Consider the following 27253-nt stretch of genomic DNA (forward strand, 5'->3'; position numbering starts at 1 on the left):
AAATGTGTAAAATTACAGATATGTTTAATTGAACTTATGATTAGTCTGGATTTAGTCTGGGGTTAAAATAAAAGTGTGATTATTTAGCATTTCAACTGTTTTACTTCAGAAAGTGTCAGTCCCATGTGATGGCATCTTCATTTTTTCCACAAACCCCAGTATATGTGGCAAGCATGTGTGTGAAACAGAACATAGGTTTTTCTTAAAAGCTGCTGAATTCTGAGAATTATAAGCAATGTCAGTGAACATGAGCATCATCAGAATACACAGTTCTATTTATGGAGCCTTGCTGGAAGCACTTTTCCTTTAGCTGAAAGGAAAAATCTGTAATGGATGTCCCAGCCTGTCAATCTGTGTCTGTGTAAACGGGTGTGTGTGTGTCTCACTTTCTCTCCACCCACACCACCACCACCACAGACACACACACTTTTTCATTTCTCTTGTGGACTTCACATTAATTTCCTAGAGATCAACCTAACCTTAACCTTAACTATTACTTGCCTTGTCTTGATGAGAAAGTCCCAACAATGTATAGGCAGGTTTTGGTCTACACACACACACACACACACACACACACACACACACACACACACACACACACACACACACACACACACACACACACATTATACATGCAAGTCTGCAGCATGTCTGCTCCATACCAGCTGTGCCCTGCTGTGCCCTGCTGTGTTTTTTGAGAGGGAAGGGGGGGTGGGGTTGACCTGCCAGGGACTTTGGATTGGTGGAAAGCAAAGCTGCTCATTGTTGCATCATCTCTTCTACAACAACCCCACAACAAATTTGATATTAACTGGCTTTCATGAGCCTCAGAGTTCATGATAATTTAGTAGTCCTTTTCTAGATACAGCATAAGTTCACCATTGATAATGCATTCAGACTATGCATATGCATTATGAGGATATTTAGCACTCGTGATAATGTCTCTCATTTCATATAAATAATGAACATAGGTCCCTGAGTGATCACCAACAGGACAGGTGGCAAAGAGCATTGATGTAAAATTGTAAAATTATTTTCAAATGCTCACTGTTATTTTGATAGTCTGTCTGCATTGTTCAATGCAGCCCTCAACGTTGTTAAAAAGAGTAAAGGAAAAACGTTGTTTTCACTGAGAGAATACAGACAGACTCCAAAAGGACTGTACACTCTACTGGGTGTTTACACTCATTGCAACATCATTAACCTGCAGAGGTGAAGTAGAAATACTTCGTTACTGTACTTAAGTATATTTTGCAGGTATCTGTAGTTTACTTGAGTATTTATTTTTTTGATTACTTTTTCCTTTTACTCCCTACATTTAAACACAAATATCTGTACTTTCTACTCCTTACATTACCAAAACAGGCTCGTTACGAGTCTGACGACGATGCAGCAGATTTGGAAAAGCAAGACATTCCCCATCCATGACCATATTTAAATAACTGTTTGATTTTCTCAGCTTCAAGAATGATTCATGGTGAATGTGTTGTTTTGTTCCCTGTACCAGCACTGTGCAGGTTGTTAATAAAAGAAGAGGAATTTCGTTTTTTTGTCGAACTTTTTTAGTTTTGTGGAGTTTGATTAAAGGCTTGTTTGTGGCAGTTCAAGAATGCTGAGTTGAAACTGGCCAGGCTCTTTACTCTGTGGTTACTGTCAGAGTTAGAAGATCCGTGAAGTTTGCTGTGTGTGGAAAGGTTTTGAAACATTTTGCATAAATGTCTTCCTCATTGTACATTTCAAGTTCAGATGATGAAAGTGAGACAATTCTGGTAAAGAAGCGTGATCTACTCTTTAGCAATTCCACTCGCTACCTGGTAATGGACATTATAGGAGAGGGAGGTTTTGGTCTGGTTGTCAAGTGCCTCAACTTAATTACAGGGAAGACCACAGCTGTTAAGATTCACAAAAACGGTGAAAGTAAAAGCATCCTATGGGAACTGGAGATGCTAGAAGCAATCAGGTCTCTGGACACTGAGAAAAAGAACATCATAAAATTCATAGAAGATTTTAAGTGTCATGATTGCTCTTGTTTGGCATTTGAAATGCTGGACAAAAGCCTTTGGGACCTGATGGACGAGGAGGGAATGCCACTAAGTCTTAATGAGATTCGCCCTGTGACTCAGCAGCTCATGGTTGCTTTTGAGGCCTTAAAGGGTCTCGGCATAATGCACCTGGACGTGAAGCCTGATAATGTGATGCTTGTCAATCACAAGGATCAGCCATTCAGGATCAAGCTGATTGACTTTGGTCTGGCTCACCCAGTTGGGGCATTGGAAACTGGGACAGAAATGCAGGTTCTTGCATACAGGGCTCCTGAAGTAATGTTGGGCCTCCCCTTGTCTGAAGCTGTTGATATATGGGGAGTAGGCTGCATCATGGCTTACATGTATTTTGGAGATCATCTGTTCCCTTTTGAGTGTAAATATAACTGGATGAGAACTCTGCTGCATCTTCTGGGTCAGCCAGAGGAAGACCAGCTGAATGATGCAATGTACACCTGGAAGTATTTCAGCAGCGACCATGGTTCAACAACTCAAAGGTGGAGACTGAAGACGCCAGGGGAGGTTGAGGATGCAATTGGTGTTAAGGTATTTATGACATTTTATGGCTTTACAGAAAATTTGGAGGACGCAGTAGAAGGTTGGTCAGAAAAACAGGATGGCATTGAATATGAAGATACAATGGCATTTCTAAGCCTCCTGAAAGGTTGTCTACATGTGGATCCTGCAAGGAGAATCTGTTCAGGGGAGGCCTTAAAACACAGATTCATAACAATGGCTCACCTGGTTGATGAAATGGGAACCAGCTCCTATGTAGATGCTGCTCTTCAACTCATGACTGTTTCCTACCTGCATCAGTCAGTCCATACTGAAAGCAGCTCAGAAGATGAAGACAGCTATAGTGAGCCAGACTTTATGGGACATATATATCATTGGTCAAACAGTGGTTCTAAAACTGAAGAGGATTATTCTGCTGGAGAAGAGGCAGTCGCTGACAGTTCCAGCAGTGCAGGTGGAGACATCGAGGTTTCAAGTAACAAATACTCAGACGACTTTTACGACACTGACAGACCCAGTCATGAAAGTTCTACTAGATCTTCAGTGGCAATGGATGTTTGTGGTGGAGTCAGAGACACTGACACTTCAAGTAAAAAAGACTCAGTCACTGTTGCAGCTTTCAGAGATGATGATACCAACACTGGCTGTTTACTAGTTGCCAGTAACACTAATGACAGAGGTTCAGCTGACATTGGCCCAACTGATGGAGCTGCAGCCTCCATGTCTTCAAAAGACACAGCTGCAGCTGCCATCAGACCCACTAATGCTGACCATGACAAGACCAGACCTGATGGAGGTCAGCGTAGGACTATTTTTCAACAGACTTGCAAGTTCTTCCGTCGAGTGAAGAAGAGAGTGGTTTCCGTCTTTCGGTGTCATAAGAACTAGTCTGCCTTTGTTATGTGGACAGGAAGGTTCTGGGTTCAAATCTCTGGGGCTTTTTTGTTTGGGTTTTCTCCGGGTGCTCCGGTTTCGTCCCACTACAGAGTCTAGAATAATGTCATGACTTTTATAGCATCTTTAAACACAGGCAGTGGTGCTGCTGCTGGACATCGACACACACTCTTCTGAAACAGTGAGGAGATTTAGGGTGCCACAGCAGAGAAGCTAACAATCGTGTAAAAATAATATCAGACCTGCCCAGTAAAATTGACAATAAACTAAATGTGTAAAATATACAGTCAAATGCTTGATTTGTCATGACTATCACAGATAAACCAAAGCCTGCTGCCCTCCTCTGTCCACATTTATCTACTACATCATGTGGTACAGCCTGACTCCATCCTTCTAGCTAATGAATCATCCATACACACATCGCAGTAGCTGTCAGAGCAAATAAAGAGAGTGATTTTTGGATGTACCAGGCTCAAAACAAACAGCCGTAACCTTTAGTGGGTGTATATTTTGTATTGAGTTTTTCGCTCATGGCTAAGCAGTACGACATCCTGTGCAGGCTGCTCCTGCTCGGAGAGACGTGCATGTTGCGCGGTAAGTTCAACCACACTCATCATACGGGTCAGTGTCAGCCGTGTGTCGGACCTGTCGATGTTTTTACATGACCCTGTTTCAGTCGTCCTACTGATCTGCATGTCCAGAATTCATAAGAGTCTTCAAAAGTGGATCAACGCCAAATAAAAACGTACGAAGTTTCGCGAGCCAGCACTTCCGACACGCGTTGACGTCACGGCTGAACGTGACTGTCTTTACGTGACCACGTCTCGAAGGTTATGGCCTTTGATTTTGGTGACGTCATTCGATCTCGATGACGTCATTTGATCAAGGCTTTTGTGGCAGCTGAGTAATGCTGAGTTGGCTCTTTACTCTGTGGTTACTGTCAGAGTTAGACGATCCGTGAAGTTTGCTGTGGGTGGAAAGGTTTTGAAACATTTGGCAAAAATGTCTTCCTCATTTTACATTTCAAGTTCAGATTATGAAAGTGAGACAAAGCTGGTAAAGAAGCGTGATCTACTCTTTAGCGATTCCACTCGCTACCTGGTAATGGACATTATAGGAGAGGGAGGTTTTGGTCAGGTTGTCAAGTGCCTCAACTTAATTACAGGGAAGACCACAGCTGTTAAGATTCACAAAGACGGTGAAAGTGAAAGCATCCTATGGGAAATAGAGATGCTAGAAGCAATCAGGTCTCTGGACACTGAGAAAAAGAACATCATAAAATTCATCGAAGATTTTAATTGTCATGATTGCTCTTGTTTGGCATTTGAAATGCTGGACAAAAGCCTTTGGGACCTGATGGACGAGGAGGGAATGCCACTAAGTCTTAATGAGATTCGCCCTGTGACTCAGCAGCTCATGGTTGCTTTTGAGGCCTTAAAGGGTCTCGGCATAATGCACCTGGACATGAAGCCTGATAATGTGATGCTTGTCAATCACAAGGATCAGCCATTCAGGATCAAGCTGATTGACTTTGGTCTGGCTCACCCAGTTGGGGCATTGGAAACTGGGACAGAAATGCAGGTTCTTGCATACAGGGCTCCTGAAGTAATGTTGGGCCTCCCCTTGTCTGAAGCTGTTGATATATGGGGAGTAGGCTGCATCATGGCTTACATGTATTTTGGAGATCATCTGTTCCCTTTTGAGTGTAAATATAACTGGATGAGAACTCTGCTGCATCTTCTGGGTCAGCCAGAGGAAGACCAGCTGAATGATGCAATGTATACCTGGAACTATTTCAGCAGCGACCATGGTTCCACAACTCAAAGGTGGAGACTGAAGACGCCAGGGGAGTATGAGGATGCAACTGGTGATAGGGCAAAAGTATTAATGACATTTTTTGACGTTTCAGAAAATTTGGAGGATGCAGTAGAAGCTTGTTCAGCAAAACAGGATGGCATTGAATATGAAGATAGGATGGCATTTCTAAGCCTCCTGAAAGGTTGTCTACATGTGGATCCTGCAAGGAGAATCTGTTCAGGGGAGGCCTTAAAACACAGATTCATAACAATGGCTCACCTGGTTGATGAAATGGGAACCAGCTCCTATGTAGATGCTGCTCTTCATCTCATGACTGTTTCCTACCTGCATCAGTCAGTCCATACTGAAAGCAGCTCAGAAGATGAAGACAGCTATAGTGAGCCAGACTTTATGGGACATATTTATCATTGGTCAAACAGTGGTTCTAAAACTGAAGAGGATTATTCTGCTGGAGAAGAGGCAGTCGCTGACAGTTCCAGCAGTGCAGGTGGAGACATCGAGGTTTCGAGTAACAAAAACTCAGACGACTTTTACGACACTGACAGACCCAGTCATGAAAGTTCTACTAGATCTTCAGTGGCAATGGATGTTTGTGGTGGAGTCAGAGACACTGATACTTCAAGTAAAAAAGACTCAGTCACTGTTGCAGCTTTCAGAGATGACGATACCAACACTGGCTGTTTACTAGTTGCCAGTAACACTAATGACAGAGGTTCAGCTGACAATGGCCCAACTGATGGAGCTGCAGCCTCCATGTCTTCAAAAGACACAGCTGCAGCTGCCATCAGACCCACTAATGCTGACCATGACAAGACCAGACCTGATGGAGGTCAGCGTAGGACTATTTTTCAACGGACTTGCAAGTTCTTCCGTCGAGTGAAGAAGAGAGTGGTTTCCGTCTTTCGGTGTCATAAGAACTAGTCTGCCTTTGTTATGTGGACAGGAAGGTTCTGGGTTCGAATCTCTGGGGCTTTTTTGTTTGGGTTTTCTCCGGGTGCTCCGGTTTTGTCCCACTACAGAGTCTAGAATAATGTCATGACTTTTATAGCATCTTTAAACACAGGCGCTGCTGGACATCGACACACACTGGAGGTTTTTTCTTCCGTTAAAGGGAGTTTTTCCTCTCCACTGTCGCCAAGTGCTGCTTATAAGGGATTTGTTGGGTTTCTCTGTGAAGATGATTGAGATCTTTTTGTAATGTGTGTATTGCTGTACAAATAAACTGAATTAAATTGAATCAATGGTTAATTGGTTGTGAATTGTTGATAGATAAGCCAAACTATTTCAAGATGTCACCTTGGACAGTGTTCAATGTGCCAGCCCACATTTGGATATAAAAATATTAAATTTGAAATTTCTAATTCCTATTCAAAATGGTGAAGCTAATAAATGACAATAACATTTTTAGTTTTAAAAGATGTATTGTGTATCATTGACAAAAAAAAAACATTTTAACTTTTTACATAAGTACATTTCAGACCCTGTACTTTCTTACTTTTACTTGAGTAAAGGAGTTGAGTCTGTACTTCTACTTTTACCAGGGTCTTTTTTCACACAAGTATCTGTACTTCTACTTAAGTATAGAATGTGAGAACCTTTGCCACTTCTGTTAAATGCCTTCTCCAAGTCCACAAAGCACATGTGAATGGGTTGGGAAAACTCCCATGAGCCCTGGATCCGGGGCTCAACCACTGGCCGGATTCTCCTCACCAGCACCAAAAGGACTGGACTTTACCTTCCCTGGACCTTCCCAGGGAGGCTGAGGAGTGTGATCCCACTATATTTGAAACACACGCTCACCACCCCAGTCTGCCAAGGTACTTAGTACTCCAGGAGTACTTTCCTTGATCACCACACCTTGTTTCAGAGGCGTGCAACAATATTCAGAGACTTCATCCACCCCTGGTGCCTTTCCACTGAGGAGCTGCTGAACTACCTCAGCTTGGATGATGGGCAGATCAGCCTCCAACTCCTCAGCCTCTGCCCCTTCTATGGAAGACGTGTCAGCGGGGCTGACAAGATCCTCTAAGTTTTCCTTCCACCATCTGACAATGTCCCCAGTCAAGGTCAGCAGCTCTCCACCTCCACTGTAAACTGCTGGGAGAACAGTATGGTCTACCAGAATTTCCTCAAGGCCTACCTAATAGTCCTCCTCCATGGCCTCACCAAACTCCTCCCAGACCTGAATTTTTGCCTGCTGGTTCCCGTCAGCTACCTCAGGAGTCCCAAGCCAACCATACTCGATAGGACTCCTATTTCAGTCCCTTACCTCCAGCGTCCACCACCGGGTTCAGGGATTGTCGCAACGACAGGCAACACAGACCTTACAATGGAGATGGAGAACATGGTCTTTTTGGACTCAATGTCCCCAGCCTCCCTCGGGCTCTGGTTGAAGCTCTCTTGGAGGTGGGAGTTGAAGACCCCTCTGACAGAGGGTTCAGCCAGACGTTCACAACAGACCCTCACAATACGTTTAGGTCTGTTGAGACTGTCCAACTTCCTCCTCTGCCAGCGGATCCAACTCACCACAAGGTGGGGATCAGTTGACAGCTCTGCCTCTCGCTTCACCCAAGTGTCCAAGACATATTGCCAAAGGTGAGGTGACATAACCACAAAGTCGATCATCATCCTCCGGGATAAGGTTTCCTAGTGCACTGATGGACACCCTTATGCTTGAACATGGTGTTTGTTATGGACAGCTGTGACCAGCACAGAAGTCCAATAACAGAACACCACTTGGGTTCAGATCAGGGAGGCTGTTCCTCCCAATCATGCCCCTCCAGGTTTCACTGTTACTGCCCATGTGAGCGTTGAAGTCCCTCAGCAGAATGATGGAAGCCCCAGTTGGAACACCTTCCAGCACCCTTCCCAGAGACTCCAAAAATGCCGGGTACTCTGTACTGCTGCTCGGCCCGAAACAACAGTAATTAATCTGTCCCGAAGGTGCAGGGAATCATCTCTCTCATTCAACAGGGAAAACTCCAAACCCTAGCGGCTAAGCTGGTGAGCTATAAGCAAGCCCACACTAGCTTGCCGCCTTTCACCATGGGCAACTCCAGAGTAGAAAAGAGTCCAATCCCTCTCAAGGAGTTGGGTTCCAGAGCCCAGGTTGTGCGTGGAGGTGAGCCTAGTATCGCTCAACCTCCTGCACCAGCTCTGGCTCCTTCTCCCCCAGCAAGGTGACATTCCATGTCCCTAGAGCCAGTTTTAGCGTCCAGGTTTGGGCCAGACTGACATATCCTTTGACCATATCACTTAATTGTCCTGAAATTCACATCAATTAACAGTCCCTAGAGGATCAATCTTAAAGCTGGTGCCACTTGTGCACTTGTGGCACCAGCTTGACATTTGTGTTTTTGATTGAAATGTCTGAACATCTAAAACACATTCATGTCATCTCAACTTTGGTGAGCCCCTTACTTTTGTCTATAGTCATTATCAGGTCCAAATTTCAATTTTGTTGATGACTCTATACCTACACAACTGATGACATTTTCATCAGCTTCATTTGTGCTTTGTGTTTATTGCTAATAGTAAATGGAAGCATAGTAACATGCTAAACTACTGTGGTGAATAGGAAAACATTACATCTGCAACAAAAATCTGCACATTAGCATTGTCACTGTGAGCATGTGAGCGTTTAGCTCAAAGCACCACTGCACCTATGCACAACCTCACAAAGCCAGTAGATTGCCTGTTGGCTTAGCTAGATGATTAACTCATTAGTAACCCAAAGTATGATGCTACCTACACAGCCTGATGAAGCTGTAATGTTCCCTGCTTTTCATTTGCCAGGGTGGCTCTCACCATTTCAGCTGTGTCATCTTCTTCAGTTTCATAATCAGGTTGTGAAGCGTTGACAGCTGATGACCATTCCTGCTGTTGTGCTACTGTGTCTGTGTCCATCATTTCCATTTGGCTTCATTTACAATGTCAGTGAGACATATCTCCAATGACACCAGCCTCTTATGGGGAGGAGAAAAATGTCAAACATGTCAATCCTCATGTCAAGTAAATGCTTCATCAGAAAAAAAAACAGAATGCAACAATTATAATAATTGGACATGGTGTTAGCTCTCGGTCACTTAACCTATGATGATCTCACCGTGGACTCCATTGTTTAACCACTGTTGAAGCATACTATAAGAATGTGTTGATTGCATGGTGATGAGTTTGTAATAGGTTGGTTGTGATTTGTGTTTGTAAAAGTATGCACATCAATAATGAAAGCTCATTGAGGTGAGTAACAGAACAATAACCGATAACCTTATTCAATCTCATTTACATAGAAGGGAAAAAAGCCCAGTTCCTTTAGACTATGCAGCACATGTTTCAGATAAGATAAACTTTAATCATCCCCAAAAGGAAATTCAGGTAGTCCTGTAGTTAATTAGTAAGTCAGTCAGTTGTCGTCTACCATTGGCTAAGGTGTTGTAGAGCAGATATATCCATATTTGATATTTAATATTTAACTTGTTTTTTTTAGCTCGTGTGAGTCATGTCCGCTGTCACAAATTCAGACAACAAACAACACATTTCAGCTGGATGAAAACAAAGCAAGCAAATGGATATCAAATAATTTTATAATGTTGAAAATGAAAGTCCCATAGCTACAAACATGAGGAGCTTTGAGCCATTGCGATACCATTCTCAGACTGTGCAATAAATGATCTGTCACGAGAACAGGACAAACTGTGTCCATTTCAAACTCATGACCAGCATTATCAAATTCCCCATCAAACTCATCTCACAAAGCTTCACACTCAATACTTTGCTGTGCCAAAAAAACACAATGGGTGCCTTGCTTCAGTGTTCGTGCGGGGCCTCTGTGAGTTAGACTAATCGAGACCAGATTTGTGTGCTTTCTGCATAAAGTCTGTGAAGGGCAGCTGCAATGAGCAGCAAACAAAAATTTCATGCATAGTGTAGTCTGGGACATGGAGTCCTAAGCATTATTTGAAGCCATGAGTAACTGGCCTGTATGAAAGTATACTGAACACAAAAGTTTGCATTTGTGCAATAGTTGAAATGTAAAGTCGTCAAGATGATGACATTTCTCTTTAAAGCTTGTTTCTTTGCTGTTGCTGAATATTTAGATTGTCATTTCTTCTTGCATTTAGATGTTTCATTTGGTCGATTTACATTTCTGGGAGATGGAAACCTGTTCTGCTTCCACCACATTTTAGCCTTCCTGAGAACCTTAGCTCCACATTTGACTATGCAGGGGTGAATTTCCATGCACTAAGCAAAGTATGAAAAGGTGTATAAATCTCTTTTTAATGTGTGATGCTTTTCCTTTTGGTGGTGTTGATTTTCCATCATTGAGAAATTTTCTACATCAGAACAATGTTGAGCCATCTAAAGGCATCTAAGATTAAGACATGGGTGCTGTTTTAACTTTTTTTATTGACCCACCTCAGGAATATGAGCAAATTCTCAGCTTAGCAAGTGATACAGACCAAGCAACTGTGGAAAGCAGGATTCAGGTTCATTCACATCCACCTCAGCTAGTTGGCTAATGGATTGGTTTACCAAAACAGTAATCCACTTAGTGCATTACACATAGAAACAATACTGTATGCATACATACTAATCCTTAAAGGACTGTATTAAAATTATTAGTGAGGGAGAGAGTTATGTCATTTTCCTTTTCTTTTTTGCTGAAAGAGGGGTATTGTGACTTTTACTGAAAGAGCAAGAGAGGATCTTTTGAATTTTGAATCTATTTGTTTATCTATCCATCTATCCACTGCCAAAACAAATTTTCTAGAAAAGTTTCTAAAAATCACTTTCATAATTTAGAAAGTGTAACATTTCTTATTATAGATTTGAACACCTGAATAAGGCACTAACATATTAAAATGCTAAACTTGATGACATATGTCAGAACTGAATAGCAGACTTTTTAATGTTTTTTCCAATTAGCTGTAATGAAGGTGAACTCAAACCCTTGACCCTTGGGAGACATTTAAGCATGGGCTAGCACTGCGCCACCAATTGGCTGAAAGTGCATACACAACTCTCATGGTGAAGCATCAACATAGATAGACAGATATTCACTTACCAAGAAAACCAGATGAAAATTAATAACATCCTTAAAGTATAATCATAGACAGTTGTTTCTCTATCCAAAAACAAAGTGACTTCATTTCTTTCTTTACATTACTCATAGCTTTCAGTCCTCACACCGCAAATCTTTTAAAACAGACTATATTTGACAAAAAAAAAAAAAATGGTAGCAGTCTGTCACATGACAGGGATTTTAACCTCTGCAAAGTCATTCAAACTCAAATAAGCAGAACAACAAACACTTGGTGCATAAACAACATCAGAAACAACATGAGTGTGGGACACACTGTGATTTTAATACAGTCTTTTTTTACATTCCACATGTGGACATAGACCTGCAGGGATTGTCATCTTTCTCCACCATGGGTATGTTTCTGTGAGCATGTGTGTGTAGGAGAGAAAGAGATGAACAATGTCAGAATAGAATGATAAAAACAGAGAAAGAGGACTGGGATTAGTTTGTAAATTAGAGAAAAGATAAATAAAAAACAGGAGAGTACAACATTTAGGAGATGTTGTGGGGATAAAAAGGACCAGCAAAAAGATGTGGAGAGAAAAGATTTTTGTTGACTTAATGTTCTCCCTGGGTAAGTACTAAAAGCAGTAGAAGTTGGAAGGTTGCATGGCAGTTGAAGTGCTTTAGTTTGGTTGCTTATTTTTGGATGCTTTGGTGGCAGGGCGTAGCATCAAATTCACATGTTGCTTACTGTAAATGTCACATAACTCTAAAACTAATCTAAGAGCTAGACAGAGAGTGAGAAATCAATTCTGTGGTCACTGTGCAAAAAAGACTGAGACTTTTCGGTTTGTTTTGCAGCTTGGCTAGGAAGTGTACAAAGTGCCACAGGGAAGGGTGACATGTATGTAGCTCAATATTTGAAGGGCTGCTTTTTGTCAAAACAGTGCTTTATTGTCACAAGTAAAATCAATTTGTCTGCAGCTGTTTTAATGGAAGCATTTCCATTCAACTTTCCCGGGATAATTGCCTTGTCTCCCACTGCCTAGGCCATGTCAAAAATGCAATGTTTCTGGTAAGAATTTAAACACATCTTGTAGAAGAATTTCATGACTTCTCTTACAGATGCACTGCATCGAAACAATGAAACCATGAGTGTTATTATAAGCAGATCATGTTATTAGTTTGTTGAAGAATCTCAAGATATTGGTCATATGCAACACATCTTCCTGTGTAAATACTGTAGTTGCATTGCTACTATGATGATCAAGATAATACATATAACAAATAAATATACTGTCCCAACCCATGATCAATTTAGTAAAATAGATCTAAAGAATGAATTTACCTGCTGCCTGAACATAGTTTTGTGGTAACTAGAACTGATGTCCAGGCAAAATGCCTTTTTGGTTAGGAGGATGGTTACTGACTGTTGATCTGTCTCTCTGCTTTGCTGGTGCAACTGATCATGGCTGAAGGCAGTGTGCTCTGCGGTGCTGGTGTGGCCTTTTTAAGAAGAGGGAGAGACAGAGACAAACAGGGAGGATGCCAGCACAATTGTAAATCTCAGCTCATGAAGCTATGTGCACTACAGCTGATCTCATCTTTGTCTCAAAACAGAACAAAGTACTTAAAATAGCTCTATGTGCTCTATGAAGTGATCTAGAGGTATGCAAAAGTAGGGTAAACTATGAAGGTCAGTTGGTGATCACCACAAGGCAAACATCATAATCCATTATTACATCAGCTGAAACACTGCATAACATTTTTTTGGAGATATTAATGCATTTGGGTAAACCCAGATCTGGCTCCCTCTGCTACATGGCCTGTCAAGAGTCATAATCTGATGTGAGCTGCTGATAACTGTAATGCCACATACAATAACTGTAATTGTGTATATACTTGTCAGTTTATATAGTTTTTAGAGTTGCCAGTTTATTAGCTGAAGCCTCAGAGAGGTGTTGACTCAGAGGAATTAGTTTGTGCTGGTGTTGAACAGTGTTTTACAGAGAGCTGTTTCTAGTATTTAGCCTAGCCTCGCTGATATAAATGCATTTGACAAAATAATAGAAACACCTGTCAGTGTAATCAGCGTATATATGTAAATATATGCGTTTATCTGTGAGGCCCATTAACTTGTAAGAATTACTATGTCAGGGCTATGTGTCTGAGCCATAACCCAATTGCAGCATAGCTTTCATTCACAGTGATAGCGAGTAGAGAACAGTATAAAACAGCTAGCCTAGAGACAGCAGGTGTGAAAATTGTACTACTTGATCATCCACGTGTGCTGCTGCAATGTAAGTGTGTTAATATCCCTGTAAAGTCAGCACTCATGTTTCTGTTTAAATACCCTGCATCACAATGTAGTAACACTGAAAGTGGTGGTGCCACAGTGGTCATTGGTTTCACCAAATAATGACCAAATGACATAAAGAACCATGCATGATTTTACATTTGTGGTTAATTTTGAAGAATACTGTCAAGAATGCTAAAAACAGGAAAGATGTAGGGGTGAGGGGTAAAAGAAGAGTTCAGAGCTATTACGTGATACAGACATTGTGGTTTTTAGTGCAACAAAAAAAACCTGATAGTTATTTAGTGAATGGCAAGTTGGGATGTTGTTGGTGGAGCTTTTTTCAGCAGTCTTTAATTCATATTCAAAGTTTTTGAGCTAGAACATCCACTCAAAGTTTTTCAGATGGCTTGGTGTCTTCTGCTGCAGAGCAATAGATGTGAAGATGTACTGTAGGTGCAAGACCAAACAGTCCATTTTAGTGTGGAGGTTTGTGGGTTTTGTGTCTTGCCCAAGTTGCACTGCTACCCACCACATTTGCTCACTTGCTGTTTCCTTGTCTTGGACCAGATGAACCCACTGGCAAATAGTGCTGACTCATTTGCTGTTTATTTTCCTCCCAGTCACCACCCAAAATAGTCTGCTGGCCTGACCTAATCAGGCCAAAATGGCTTCCACTGGAGTCCCAGCTTCCAGCTGTTGTCCCAGTTTCCTTTAGGTTCAGTCACCAACACTACAATGTCACAAATGTACCCCCATTGTAGGTTCATAAATAAACAGAATCCAAAGCGACTGTTGGTCCCATGTAGTGTGTGATAAAAGTGGAGAAAAATCTGCCAAGTCAGCTGTCAAATGTTGATCTGCTGAGCCATTTTGATAGACCAGCTGTAAACTGTGGGTGCAGCAGCATAATAAACGGGTCCATGTTGACCACTCTTGTGCACTCTGTGTGTGTGTGTGTGTGTGTGTGTGTGAATCAGACTGTGTTGCAGACAAAGGGGCAGCTGCACTGAGATGAAAGGTGAGGTAGAGTTTGTTGGTTTCAGGTGGGACTTCCAACGGTACAAGCAACAGGGGGAGGCCTGCAGAGGTAAGCAACATTGCTTCCCACCATCACCACCACCCTCACCACCCTCTGCCCAGTAATGAACCTTTCCCTAGACAGGATGGTGGTGAGGAGGTGGGCTGTGGTGCGATTATTAGGGCATGGCTCCAAAATAAAGACAATCACACACATTTTCACAGAGACAGGAACTGTGTTGCACCCCACTGGTTACTTAGCAGGAGGAAGAAATGGGCAACAAAACAAGTGAGGTAATAAATCAAAAAGTATTTAAATAGTGTGTATAATATGCCTGTTTGTGTGTGTGAGGTATGTGAGAACACGAGGTACATCAGAGGTATTCTAGCAATATATTTGTGTGACATAGAATTGTTATATTTTTAAGTACAATGACTGTACTGTACAATGAATACTGCAGAAACAAGGTAGTGGAAACCCCTACTTTGAAGCCTAAAGCTACAGTACAATTTATTTTGAAAATGGTCAGAATGTATTTTACAATACAATAATTTTTTAATATATTGATTTTGCATTCATGGTTATAAGGTGCTAGGGATGAAACAGTGCTTTCTGTAAACATACTAAATGGTTTTACATCTCAAATACAATAAGGGTATTTACACATGTAGCTATTACTTAGTGACATTAGCATTCATTTTAAGTAGTTTTTTGCACTTTTTTTGCACAGAATGTAAGTCCAGTATTCAACCTCTTGTAAGCTCTGTTTTTGGTCTCCACCAACTCTTGAGGGAAATGTCTGGCTTTTTAGCTGCTAAATGCTCCACTGTGTTCAACAGATGGCCATTAACTTCATCTTTGGGACAGTAGGTGTTGGCCTGAAAATAGCTGTTGCATTCAAAAACTATGCTGTGAGTGGTGGACTGTGAAGCTAAACAAGTTTTAGAAAATCTAAATGAAAACATTGCTATGATAACACATAACTACCATGACATAAATTGTGCTTAAAAATCTCATAGAGGTCAGGGGAGCTCCAGAAATAGATGATAGTTCTGGCTCTGTCCACATGCAAAAATCAAAAATCGACCTGTGCCTGGCCCAATGATCAATCTGCCCCCCACTGTGAAAACACAAAATGTAGTGTTTACAGACAGGGCCATGCTAACTGTTTCCCTCAAGGCTCCAGGGCCGTGAATCAAATGTGGCATAGTGGCCAAACTGCACTACAGTAACTTACACATTCATCATGTAACACAACCCATACAGAATCATTTTTAATATCAGTCTTTCATCCATTTGGGCCAATATCATTTGTATAGTGTAGAAGAACCACAGGATTATTTTATTTTATCCCATTCCTGTGAGAAACCAACATTAGTCAACTCAGCGCTAGAGCAATGCACTAGGGGCTCAACATTCAGACCTGTGTGTAATTTTTATTTAACCAAATTTGTATGCACCACTTATCAACATAGGAATGAAACTGGGGAACCTGGTATCCAGTTCTCCTTAATATGTCCTAGTATTAAGTTTTCTGAATTTAGTATAAGAGAAAGCACTATGGTGTTCATATGTTACAAGTTTTCATTTCTCAATAACATGCCTGTAATGACCTTTGACTGTAATTATAAGATATAGTAATGCATAAATCATCTATTATAATGCATTACAACCTGTCACACATTTGTGTGTGTATAAATACTACATTTTGGATATTGGCTTCGAAGAGGGGTTTCCCACTGTAACTTCTCCTAACACTAGCAGAGAGATAAATGGGTAAGTGAGGATGACAGGCCTCTATGTTTTCTCATTATGCCACCACAATGAATGAGAAAACACATTTTACAAGGTATGAGGTAAAAGTGTAGGGGTGTGTTTTGCGCATGTACATTATGTGTGTGTCTGTAGGAGAGACAGAGAGACAGAGAGGTCAGTACGTAAAGGAGGTAGGTTGACAAATACTCACAGGACATCAGCAAAGGGAGGGGGTGAAGTGGACTGGATGAGGGCTGTCTGAGGAACTAACAGTCAGGTCCCAGAGATTTAAAAACAAAAACCGAACACTGCCCTTTTCTGAGGTGAGAGGTGAGTGGAGGGAGTGGAGACACAATCGAGCCCCTCAGTTTGCATCAGTCAGAGAAAAAGAGTCCAGCTATTTGTCCACACTGGTGCCAAAGGAGATAGAGATTTTTGTTTGCATATCGATATACTGTATGTTAATGGTGTTTGGAATTTAAATCTGTGAATAGCTATAAATGTTTACAGTGTGTGCATGCACCTCTCAGAATGACAAAACCCAGAGCCAGATTGTCAGTGCTTCTTTCCTATAATGTTGATGTGTGTTTGCTGGTGGCAGGTGTTGGGTCTTGTCGGTGTAGCAAAAAATGAACAAAAAAACAAGCTCTGGAGGGCAGAGTCCCTCTGAAGAAACAATCAGTTTTTAAATTCTCCTCTTGCCCTTACTCCATACTTCCTCTTTTACCAAAACCACACCAAACTTCTTTCCTGGTGCGTTCAGGGCTCTTTAAGGAGGTCACACTTCCTGGTCCTCAAAGACCTCCAGGAAGAGTGGGGGAAAGAGTTCGTTGGGGCACTCCACCTTCATATGGAGAAAGCGGCTGGCGTGGCAAGCTCCAATCATGCGCAGGTCTGTCACCTTCATCAGTAGCTTGGGCCAGAAGTGGGGAATGTTGTGCTTGCGGTAGTTGATGTAGTGCTCAAATGCCAGAAGGTAGGCCTCCTGACACTGCTCAATCTTCTCCATGCTGGTCAGCCCTGAACGGTCTGGGGTCAGACAGAGGAGAAAGACTGCATTTGACATTTCCATCACTTCTTAAAGGAACGTACATTTTCTAGCTCATGATTTACAGACAAAATATATTGTTTTAATATAGTCTTATTATGAAGTGTGAAATATTGAGAATATGCTCTTTAAAGGATTTTCTGAGAATCTTTTTGCCATTAATACAGGCAGAGAGATGACAGGATGCATGGATGTATTAAAACAGCTGGATGCTGTGCTGCCAATTTTCGCCTGTGCCACTCACAGTTCTGGAACAAGAAGTTGGTAGATAACAAGAAAAATAATAACAAACAAAAGGTCCTTAATCTTAACACACTGACAGTCTTTACTTTTCCTTACCTGAGCTCATGAGCAGCACGGCCTGCATCAGCGCCACCTCAGAGTCATCCAGGTTAAACTGAGCCAGGCTCTTGCCCAAGTCAAAAATGGCATCTGACACAACGCCCAACCCACCATTCTTCAGCTGCTCACGCTTCACCGCCATCTCGCCATTTAGCGTCAGTGTCTCGCTATCTGGATCATAGCGCACAGCGGCACGGAGCGACATGATCTCCATGCAGCATCCCTTCAGTAAGATGATCTGGTCTTCACAAGGCAGCTGGGAAACAGGATGACACCATATGATGAAATAAAGTGACAAGAAATTACATGACCAAAAAAACTATACCATAATTTAAAAAAAAAATTTAAATTGCTATTATCCACTTTTATAAATCAGCCAATCCACATTTAAAGCTGCACTAATCTATAGAAGTGGATAAAATGTTCAATATGAAAAAGATGGTAATGAACCCCTACTTAGCATCATATCAATTAGCCCTTAGCAAAAATGATCACCAAAGAAAAATCTACCTTAGTTTTCTGGTCAGTCCCACACATAAGTGGGCTTTTACAGAGACCCATTCATAATTTCCCTTTACAACAAATCCCTGCCACAATTTATGTAACCATGATGCCCCTGTATGATGACCGCACACTAATTGTGTGCAGACGTGAAACACTGCCGATGGGGCACACAGACTCACTCACTAATCATCTGTGCAGACGGCAGAGCTTCATCAGTGAGTGGTGAGTCATCACTCCAACCAGAGGGACAGCGTCACAGTGAGGATGGGAAAGGATGGGGGAAGGGGTTGATTATTATTTGGTGTAATAACAGCTGGCAAGTAGCATGACAAAGGCTACAGACAGAGGAAGCACCGAATCAATAGTCCTTGTTTATGTTAACAAACCTGTCAGTTAGTTAACAGCATTCCCGAGGCAAGCTTGGAGTCAAAAAGCAGAAGCTCAAGTGCCAGCAAAGAATTAAACACAAGCTCTGTCCAAAATGTTTTCCCTAGCTATACTTACTTTCTGATTTGTATTTGTGTCCACAATTTTAGTATAAAGGCCATTCTAAAGATTTGGCTAGTTGATTTGAAAAACAGAAATGTTAGACTAATTTTAATATCTGGTAACGTTTAAGGTTTGGTGCTTCTTTGTGAGTAATGTTTTTTTTCTCTGACACTGTCTGTAGTGGCTGAGTCCATGTGGTGGCCTTCACAGTCTAGCAGTCACTGAAACATCAATTTCCATAGATAATCTTTGTCACTAGTACTTGCTGTTCTTCAGTGCAAGGTTGTAAAAATACTTTTACTGTAAGTTTAAATACACCATTCAATTCACTTCTTCTTGCTTTTGCAAAGGCTAAAAGATACCACACATAGTATATCTAGTAACAGCTGTTGATGTATGACTGAACAATTGTTGTTTAGTGGAGATTTAGCAAAAGTCAGCTGATAAAACATCTGGTATTTTGTAGGCTTTTTCTGAATGATGGTGCAGAGGAAGTCATGTGATTTACAGGACTTAATGCCCACAGACCAAACTCATGCCAAAATGAAAGAAGTAATCATACAGTGAAGTGCTCTGGATGTTTTTTAAACAACCACGTGTTGGGGCTAATGAGAGGCCATGTAAAACAGATTTAAACACACACCACCCACTAAACCTACCTCTGAAAACATGGGCAGTTTCTTGGCAAAGTCGACGACACGGGTTATGGCAGGTGTCATAATTTTGGTGAACTCGCTAAAGGCTTCTAGGTCCACCCTATCACCACTGGAAGTTGGAACCATTGGACCTTGGCCGATATCGTCTGGCTGCGGGATAAGAAACCACACTGGTAAAGGAGCGTTTCACTGATTAAATAGTAGGAGGGAAAGATATTATTTGAGCAAATTCAAAAATGAGGACAATAAGCTGTGGTTAAAAGCTCAGACACCATGTAAATTGGCATATATTCTGTTTCTACTCTCTACATGTTACATGTTTTTCAGTTTAAACTATTTTTCATTAAAGAAAGTTTAAAGAAACGTTTTACTACTGGCTAGTATAAAAACGTGGAATCCGAATGACATTGCTCTTTATAAAGGTTTACAGACTAAACACCACACAATATGGACTCATGCCATGTGGAGAATCACATGGCAATTTAAATCCCACTGTTCTGTAAAAGGCAGTACAGATAGCTTTGATAGTACAGACAGGAGTACATAAAAAATTGCAGGTTAAATTTCTTGCCTTTATTTGACTGGTCTAAACACTTTAGCTCTGCATATTTAGCACTGCTTATGAAATTGAAAAACACCTGAATGCAGTAAACCTAATTTGGGGAGGTTGAAGTGTGATCAGGCACACAGAGAATCACTAACTGAAAGGTATTGAGACTACTGAAAGGTAGTCTCCTCCAATGTGAGGAACCGGGTCGAGGCAAGTAACCTGGATTCATCACTGCAATATTAAGATGAAGGACAACAACCCTAATGAAATACATAAACAACTGTGACATTGACAAAATGAATGCCTGACATTTACAAAATCATGAATAGGAATTTACAAAACCTTTAAGGCTGCAGCAATTATTGCTCTTAAAATATTATAAACATTTGAATGAGATAGGCCACCTTGTTTAAGGAGAGTAGGTGTAAGATACTGAATGTTCAGAACTGGATGATGTAAATCTTTACTGACTTTATTTAAATGTACTCTCTTTTGTAATCTAAGCACAATTATGAGTGTTTTTCGTGCACTGTAGCCTTCCTGTTTGTTTTCAGTAGACCCCACCCTATCTAAAGTATGAAGCAGTGACGGTGCTGTAACACCAAGCAGCATCTGTCCTCTGATGGTCTTTTCATCTTTGTTCACCTTGGACTGGCTGCTCCCCAATGAGCAATTCTTCAGAAGACCTTCAAAAACTGTATTCAGCTGTAAACCCAACTTTGCCTTCACAGGATGGTTGCCTGGTAACTGTCATCCGACCTTTGTCTCTAGGTAACCATCGACGGTGTAGGCATGTGTATGTGCACGTTGCACCGCTCACATGGGATGGCAGCGAGTGAGTCGCTGATGAAAAGAAGCGCTGTGAAAATGGTTTCCCTTGAAAATGAAAAGAGGTCTATTTCTTTCATGTGTATGTGTATGATTTCTGAAGTGGAAAGACTTTCGGCATGTTGCTTGTTGAATTTTTGAAAATAACTTTTGGAATAAGGAGCTACAAAAAGGAAGAGTGCACACTGCAAGTAATTAATAAAAATCATGACAGATTCATCAAGTGTGATGAAGGTTTGGATACAGACATTTGATTTAGATGCCTGTTAAGAAAATAACACATAATTAATTACTTTTCTTGCTTTTTTCAAGTTGCTCATGTATTAGTTAGAGGCCATAGTTATTCCAGAGATGAAAATACAATGATGGCTTGAGCCTGCTGTTTAGTTATGCCACTGTGTAAATATCACAATATATAAACCAGAAGGCAGCAGCCCCTTGAATCATTTACAGCATGGGTGTAACACTAATGTAAACTCTACTAATAACAATACTACATAACCAGCCTTAAACTGAACACATCCCTGCTATTGACTTTCTTCGGAAACATTTTTATTCATTATCACGCAACAGTGCTCAGCCTGAAGGCTCTCCAAGTTCCAAACTAAAAGCTTACCAGGAACTTGCGCTTCTGTTTCCAGCTGGACCCCTGGGCATTGGTGTGCCGGTGGGCTTCAGTTACCATCCTGATCAGCTCCCACTCTGCAGAGTTCGGCTCCGGCCTGATCTGCAGCGTGCGCACCATCTCCTCCCTCTTCCTTCTCTCTCGATTCTCCTCGATCAGACGCCGCTTGGCCATGCGCTTTGTCTCATCCAACACCACTGAAAGATGAGATTGGGGAAGAGATTATGTAGCTAAACTAATCCACAGTAGAGGTTATCAATTTGAACCACTTTGTCGAACTCTTTCTGAATTGCTCTTTCTTGTTATTTTGGTTTGGTTTGTATCTGTCTTTACTCTGTTGCAAATTTGGAATAAAACCTTGAGTTGCCTGTTGTGTCACATTCTCCCATGCTCTAATGTCCGCTGTTGCTTAAAATGAAAAAATAACAGCACTAAGAGTCTACGGCCATGTTTAGCAGCACATCAGCATGCTAACATGCTCACTAAGACAATACATCAATACAATACAATAAATCTATGCTCAGTAACCAAATGTAACTGAAAACTCTTATGTAGCAAAGCATTCAGACCCCTTTGGCAGCAGTTACTGCTTTAAATGTTCTTGGGTGAGGCTCTACAAGCTTTGCACTAGAATTTGGGGAGTTTATCCCAATCCTCCTGGCAGATCTTCTGCCATCTGATTGGACAGGAAGGGAGTAAGGACAGCTGCACAGGATGATGAAATTGTTGTGCCAAACAAAGATAATAAAATATTAGAAAATTTTAAATGGTTCATAACTGCATAAATGGTAGAACCATTTACACTGCAAAATATGCAGGTAGCCTGTGCCAATGAGGACAGGACACAAAACAAACCTTTGGCACCATTTAAAAAGTACTCTTATTATCAGTCAGCATCTGATTATATAGTAAGATAGATCTGTGCTCCCAAATTACAGAGCCAAGCTCAGAGCCAAGCATCCTGGGGTAACATTAGTTCAAATCCAGCAGCAGACACTCATGTCTGCCTTGTCAGTCATTACTCAATGTAATAAAAGCTCAAGAAGCAGGAACAGAATGCAGTTTCATGTTGAAAAGACATGATGCCTGTTAGAACCACAAATGGCTCAGCCTCAGTGAAGGTTCTCATAATTTCAAGAACAACTATTTTGTATTTCATGTTGATTTTGGACACTGTAATGAACCTTAAATTGAATATCTAGAGTCATTAGTCATGGCAACTGGTCTTCTAGTTTTTAGGTTGAAAAGTTTCAACCTATAAACTAGAATTCCAGCCTCCAGATAACTTCACCTGGACGACTGAGAATCTCAGACTTAAATTGCATAATTAAGTCAGTTATGCCTTGTGACTGCATGCCTCATGGAGTTAGTGGTTTTATTCAAAGCTATGCTATCCGAATACAAAATGTGACTTTCAGGGAATTAGGCCCTGATTACAAATAATGAATTTGTGTTGGTAGATCAACAAAATGAATTTTAACAAATTCAAACCTTCTGGTTTTGTCATGCATAATAAAAGAAAGCGATAACATTCTGTGCACAAAGCACATGATGCTTTACAACATCACAGCAGTGCTTATAAAACTACTGAACAGATCTACACCTACAGCACAAAAATCTTACAGCAAATATCTAGTTCTGCAGTATTATATTTTTTTATTATTTGTGTACATCCTATTCTTCATTGTACCTCTGTGATGGCTGTAGTCACTGTTGTGTGGAGATATAGAGTATGATCTCACTTAGAAGTTTTTACAGGCTGACAAGGATGCAAAAATGTGTGTGCATGTTTTGTTTATTAGAAATGTCTAATAAAATATCTAAGTTGTTTGTGTTTCTGTGTATTCATTAGCAGGCCTCGACTACAGAGACTACTTGATTAAAACACAGAGAAGTAAAGCAGCACTGCTGCTGTACTTAATTAAAATTAAACAAGGTATGTAAATGCAATTTGATGGCCCCATATTTGTTTTCATCAAAATATCCTAAAGAAAGAAAACAATTTCCTTCATCCACAGGTGCAGATATGCTGCTAAATTAATATCACACCAAATACGACATGAGATGATATTATTGCGTATGTGTATGTGCAGTATTTTGTTTGTATGCACCTGTGAATGTACAGACAAATGTGTCACACATGCTCACTGGTTTGACATTAAAGGTTTTCTTTCTAAAGAAACAATCCGCTACATAACTTCTGCTACAAATGTTGCATTTTATGCAAAATTTTTCTGAATTATTGCCAGAAATGTTGATTAGATTATTTTTTGGTCATACGTTCTGTTGGCTGAGATACTTTGCTGCCAGTGTGAGATTATTTATAGCTCTTGTTTTGAAACATCTGTAGCGTTACTTATTCGAGTGAGTTTAAGATGAAGGAGCCTTTGAAATGGGACAGCTTTGTTTCAACGCTGAGACACAAACGGCCCCTGAATTGGGACACAACTAATGACTATGCAAACATGATTACAATGCTAAGCATGTATGGAGTGGACAATATTTACCATATTAGTTCAGTGTGTTAGCATGCTAACCTTAGCAAACTGGCTAGTAGCTAAAAGAGAACATTAGTATCACAAAGACAACGCTAGCATGCTAATGTTTTGCCATCATTAAACCCAAAGTACAATTCCAATTCTTTAGGAGAGCATGAATGTGTGTGCCATATTCCATGTCAACTCATCCAGTAGAAGGCAGGGCATTTCATTTCAAGCCAAAAATGTCACCCTCATGGCAACACTACAGGGAAAGTCAGGGGACTGTCAAAGTCAGTAGGATTCATTCTTTGGGCAACATTAATATTTGAACCACAGTAGTGGACAGACCTGATAAACCTCTATAGAGATGTTATGGTTCTAAAGATATTTATGCTCTGTTGTATAATGACAGTAGCAGGCTTAACCTTATGGATCACTTTATAAATACAAGTAGTGATGAACAAGGTGGCTTATAATAACTCACGGTCCATAGCCATGCCCACAGCAATGCACTTCTTAAAGCGGCACAGCTGGCACTGGTTGCGAGTGATCTTGTCAATGATGCAGCAGCCTTCATATTTACAGGAGTAAGATGGATGAAGGTTTTTCTGGATGGTCCTGCGGAAGAAACCCTGGAGAGAGGAAAGAAAACAACAAAGGAGAAGGAAAGACAGGGAAGGGAAATAGGGAAAATGAAAAGGAAGAAGAGCAATGGAATAAAATTAAATCAGAGACATTATTCTGTGATTGAGGGAAAATTTACGCTCAATTACATTAATATTCATATACAACTACAATTCAGGGAAGGCGAGGATGCTCTACTGTACCTTGCAGCCTTCGCAGGTAATGCAACGGTAGTGGTAGCCAGTTGCCTTGTCGCCGCACACCACACACGGCTCATCCTTCTCCAGATAGCTGGGGATGTACCCTGGAACAGAGACGCTAAGAGCTGTAGGAGAGGAGGAAGAGGTTGAAGAGGAAGACAAGATGGAATGAGAGCGATGAACAATGAACACAAGTGAGACACATCCGGGCAGAAAGTGAGGTTTTAGAAGTGGGGAAAGTTGTCATGAGTTGGGCCGAAGAGGACGATCCGAAGAGTGCAGGTGAAGAGGAGGGGAGGGAAAAATAAGATAATAGGGAGGAGGAAAGCGAAGAGGGGGCTGAGTGTTATCACAAGGGCCTCATTGAAACTATGAAACTCCTGTGCATAGGACCCCAGAGACTGTGATACACATACTGTATGCAGTCTTCTCTGCATGCACAGACTTAACATCATGCCAGCTTGTGAGGTCCACAGTCACATTCCAAGAATTTGTTAAAACATTTTTTATATATATATATATATATATACAGTGGGTACGGAAAGTATTCAGACCCCTTTAAATTTTTCACTCTTTGTGTCATTGCAGCCATTTGCCAAAATCAAAAAAGTTCATTTTATTTCTCATTAATGTACACTCAGCACCCCATCTTGACAGAAAAAAACAGAAATGTAGAAATTTTTGCAAATTTATTAAAAAAGAAAAACTGAAATATCACATGGTCATAAGTATTCAGACCCTGTGCTCAGTATTGAGTAGAAGCACCCTTTTGAGCTAGTACAGCCATGAGTCTTCTTGGGAACGATGCAACAAGTTTTTCACACCTGGATTTGGGGATCCTCTGCCATTCTTCATTGCAGATCCTCTCCAGTTCTGTCAGGTTGGATGGTGAACGTTGGTGGACAGCCATTTTCAGGTCTCTCCAGACATGCTCAATTGGGTTTAGGTCAGGGCTCTGGCTGGGCCAGTCAAGAACGGTCACAGAGTTGTTCCGAAGCCACTCCTTTGTTATTTTAGCTGTGTGCTTAGGGTCATTGTCCTGTTGAAAGGTGAACCTTCGGGCCAGTCTGAGGTCCTGAGCACTTTGGAAGAGGTTTTCTTCCAGGATATCTCTGTACTTGGCCGCATTCATCTTTCCTTCAATTGCAACCAGTCGTCCTGTCCCTGCAGCTGAAAAACACCCCCACAACATGATGCTCCCACCACCATGTTTCACTGTAGGGATTGTATTGGGCAGGTGATGAGCAGTGCCTGGTTTTCTCCACACATACAGCTTAGAATTAACGCCAAAAAGTTCAATCTTGGTCTCATCAGACCAGAGACTCTTATTTCTCATAGTCTGGGAGTCTTTCATGTGTTTTTTGGCAAACTCTGTGCAGGCTTTCATGTGTCTTGCACTGAGGAGAGGCTTCCATCGGGCCACTCTGCCATAAAGCCCCGACTGGTGGAGGGCTGCAGTGATAGTTGACTTTGTGGAACTTTCTCCCATCTCCCTACTGCATCTCTGGAGCTCAGCCACAGTGATCTTTGGGTTCTTCTTTACCTCTCTCACCAAGGCTCTTCTCCCACGATTGCTCAGTTTGGCTGGACGGCCAGGTCCAGGAAGAGTTCTGGTCCTCCCAAACTTTTTCCATTTGAGGATTATGGAGGCCACTGTGCTCTTAGGAACCTTGAGTGCTGCAGAAATTCTTTTGTAACCTTGGCCAGATCTGTGCCTTGCCACAATTCTGTCTCTGAGCTCCTTGGGCAGTTCCTTCGACCTCATGATTCTCATTTGCTCTGACATGCACTGTGAGCTGTAAGGTCTTATATAGACAGGTGTGTGCCTTTCCTAATCGAGTCCAATCAGTTTAATTAAACACAGCTGGACTCCAATGAAGGAGCAGAACCATCTCAAGGAGGATCAGAAGAAATGGACAGCATGTGAGTTAAATATGAGTGTCACTACAAAGGGTCTGAATACTTATGACCATGTGATATTTCAGTTTTTCTTTTTTAATAAATTTGCAAAAATTTCTACATTTCTGTTTTTTTCTGTCAAGATGAGGTGCTGAGTGTACATTAATGAGAAATAAAATGAACTTTTTTGATTTTGGCAAATGGCTGCAATGACACAAAGAGTGAAAAATTTAAAGGGGTCTGAATACTTTCCGTACCCACTGTATATATTGGCATATATTTAACTCACACTCTCATTATGCAGATAATTTTATTCTCTTTAAGATCTAACCTCTAAACTGCTGTTGCTCATGGACTGACAGTCATTAGAACATGCTAATACAAGAATTCAAATTACAGACATGCATTTGCCCAAGAGCCCAGGACCCATCTAACACACACATGCTTAGTGGTTAGAGGAAACTCTATATCACTTCCATTTTGGAAACCAAATGTTCAGTACATTAATATCTTCAGCTTAGGTTTTTGTCACCTTGGTGAGCAGATTTGAGTATAACAAAGTCTCTGCAGTAACGATAAAATGATGTGGAGCAGATTGTGACAGTAATGACACTGAGAACAGCATTTAAAGCCAAGGGGAG

General features: G+C 41.1%; 1 protein-coding gene across 3 annotated transcripts in view; it reads right to left on the minus strand.

The window, feature by feature from the left end:
- Positions 1-10686: 10686 nt before the first annotated feature.
- LOC113140874 (thyroid hormone receptor alpha) overlaps positions 10687-27253 on the minus strand; it is a 72906-nt gene continuing 56339 nt past the window's right edge. For all 3 annotated transcript variants that reach the window (XM_026324952.1, XM_026324954.1, XM_026324955.1), the window contains 6 exons: positions 24717-24838; positions 24374-24521; positions 21401-21606; positions 19410-19556; positions 17755-18013; positions 10687-17396 (listed from right to left, as the gene is read on the minus strand). In XM_026324952.1, the coding sequence (XP_026180737.1) occupies positions 17146-17396; positions 17755-18013; positions 19410-19556; positions 21401-21606; positions 24374-24521; positions 24717-24838 (1133 nt within the window). In that variant the 3' untranslated portion in view covers positions 10687-17145. The remainder of the gene's footprint in view (positions 17397-17754; positions 18014-19409; positions 19557-21400; positions 21607-24373; positions 24522-24716; positions 24839-27253) is intronic.

This window comes from Mastacembelus armatus, chromosome 8, assembly GCF_900324485.2.
Source record: "Mastacembelus armatus chromosome 8, fMasArm1.2, whole genome shotgun sequence".
NCBI classification, from domain to species: domain Eukaryota; kingdom Metazoa; phylum Chordata; class Actinopteri; order Synbranchiformes; family Mastacembelidae; genus Mastacembelus; species Mastacembelus armatus.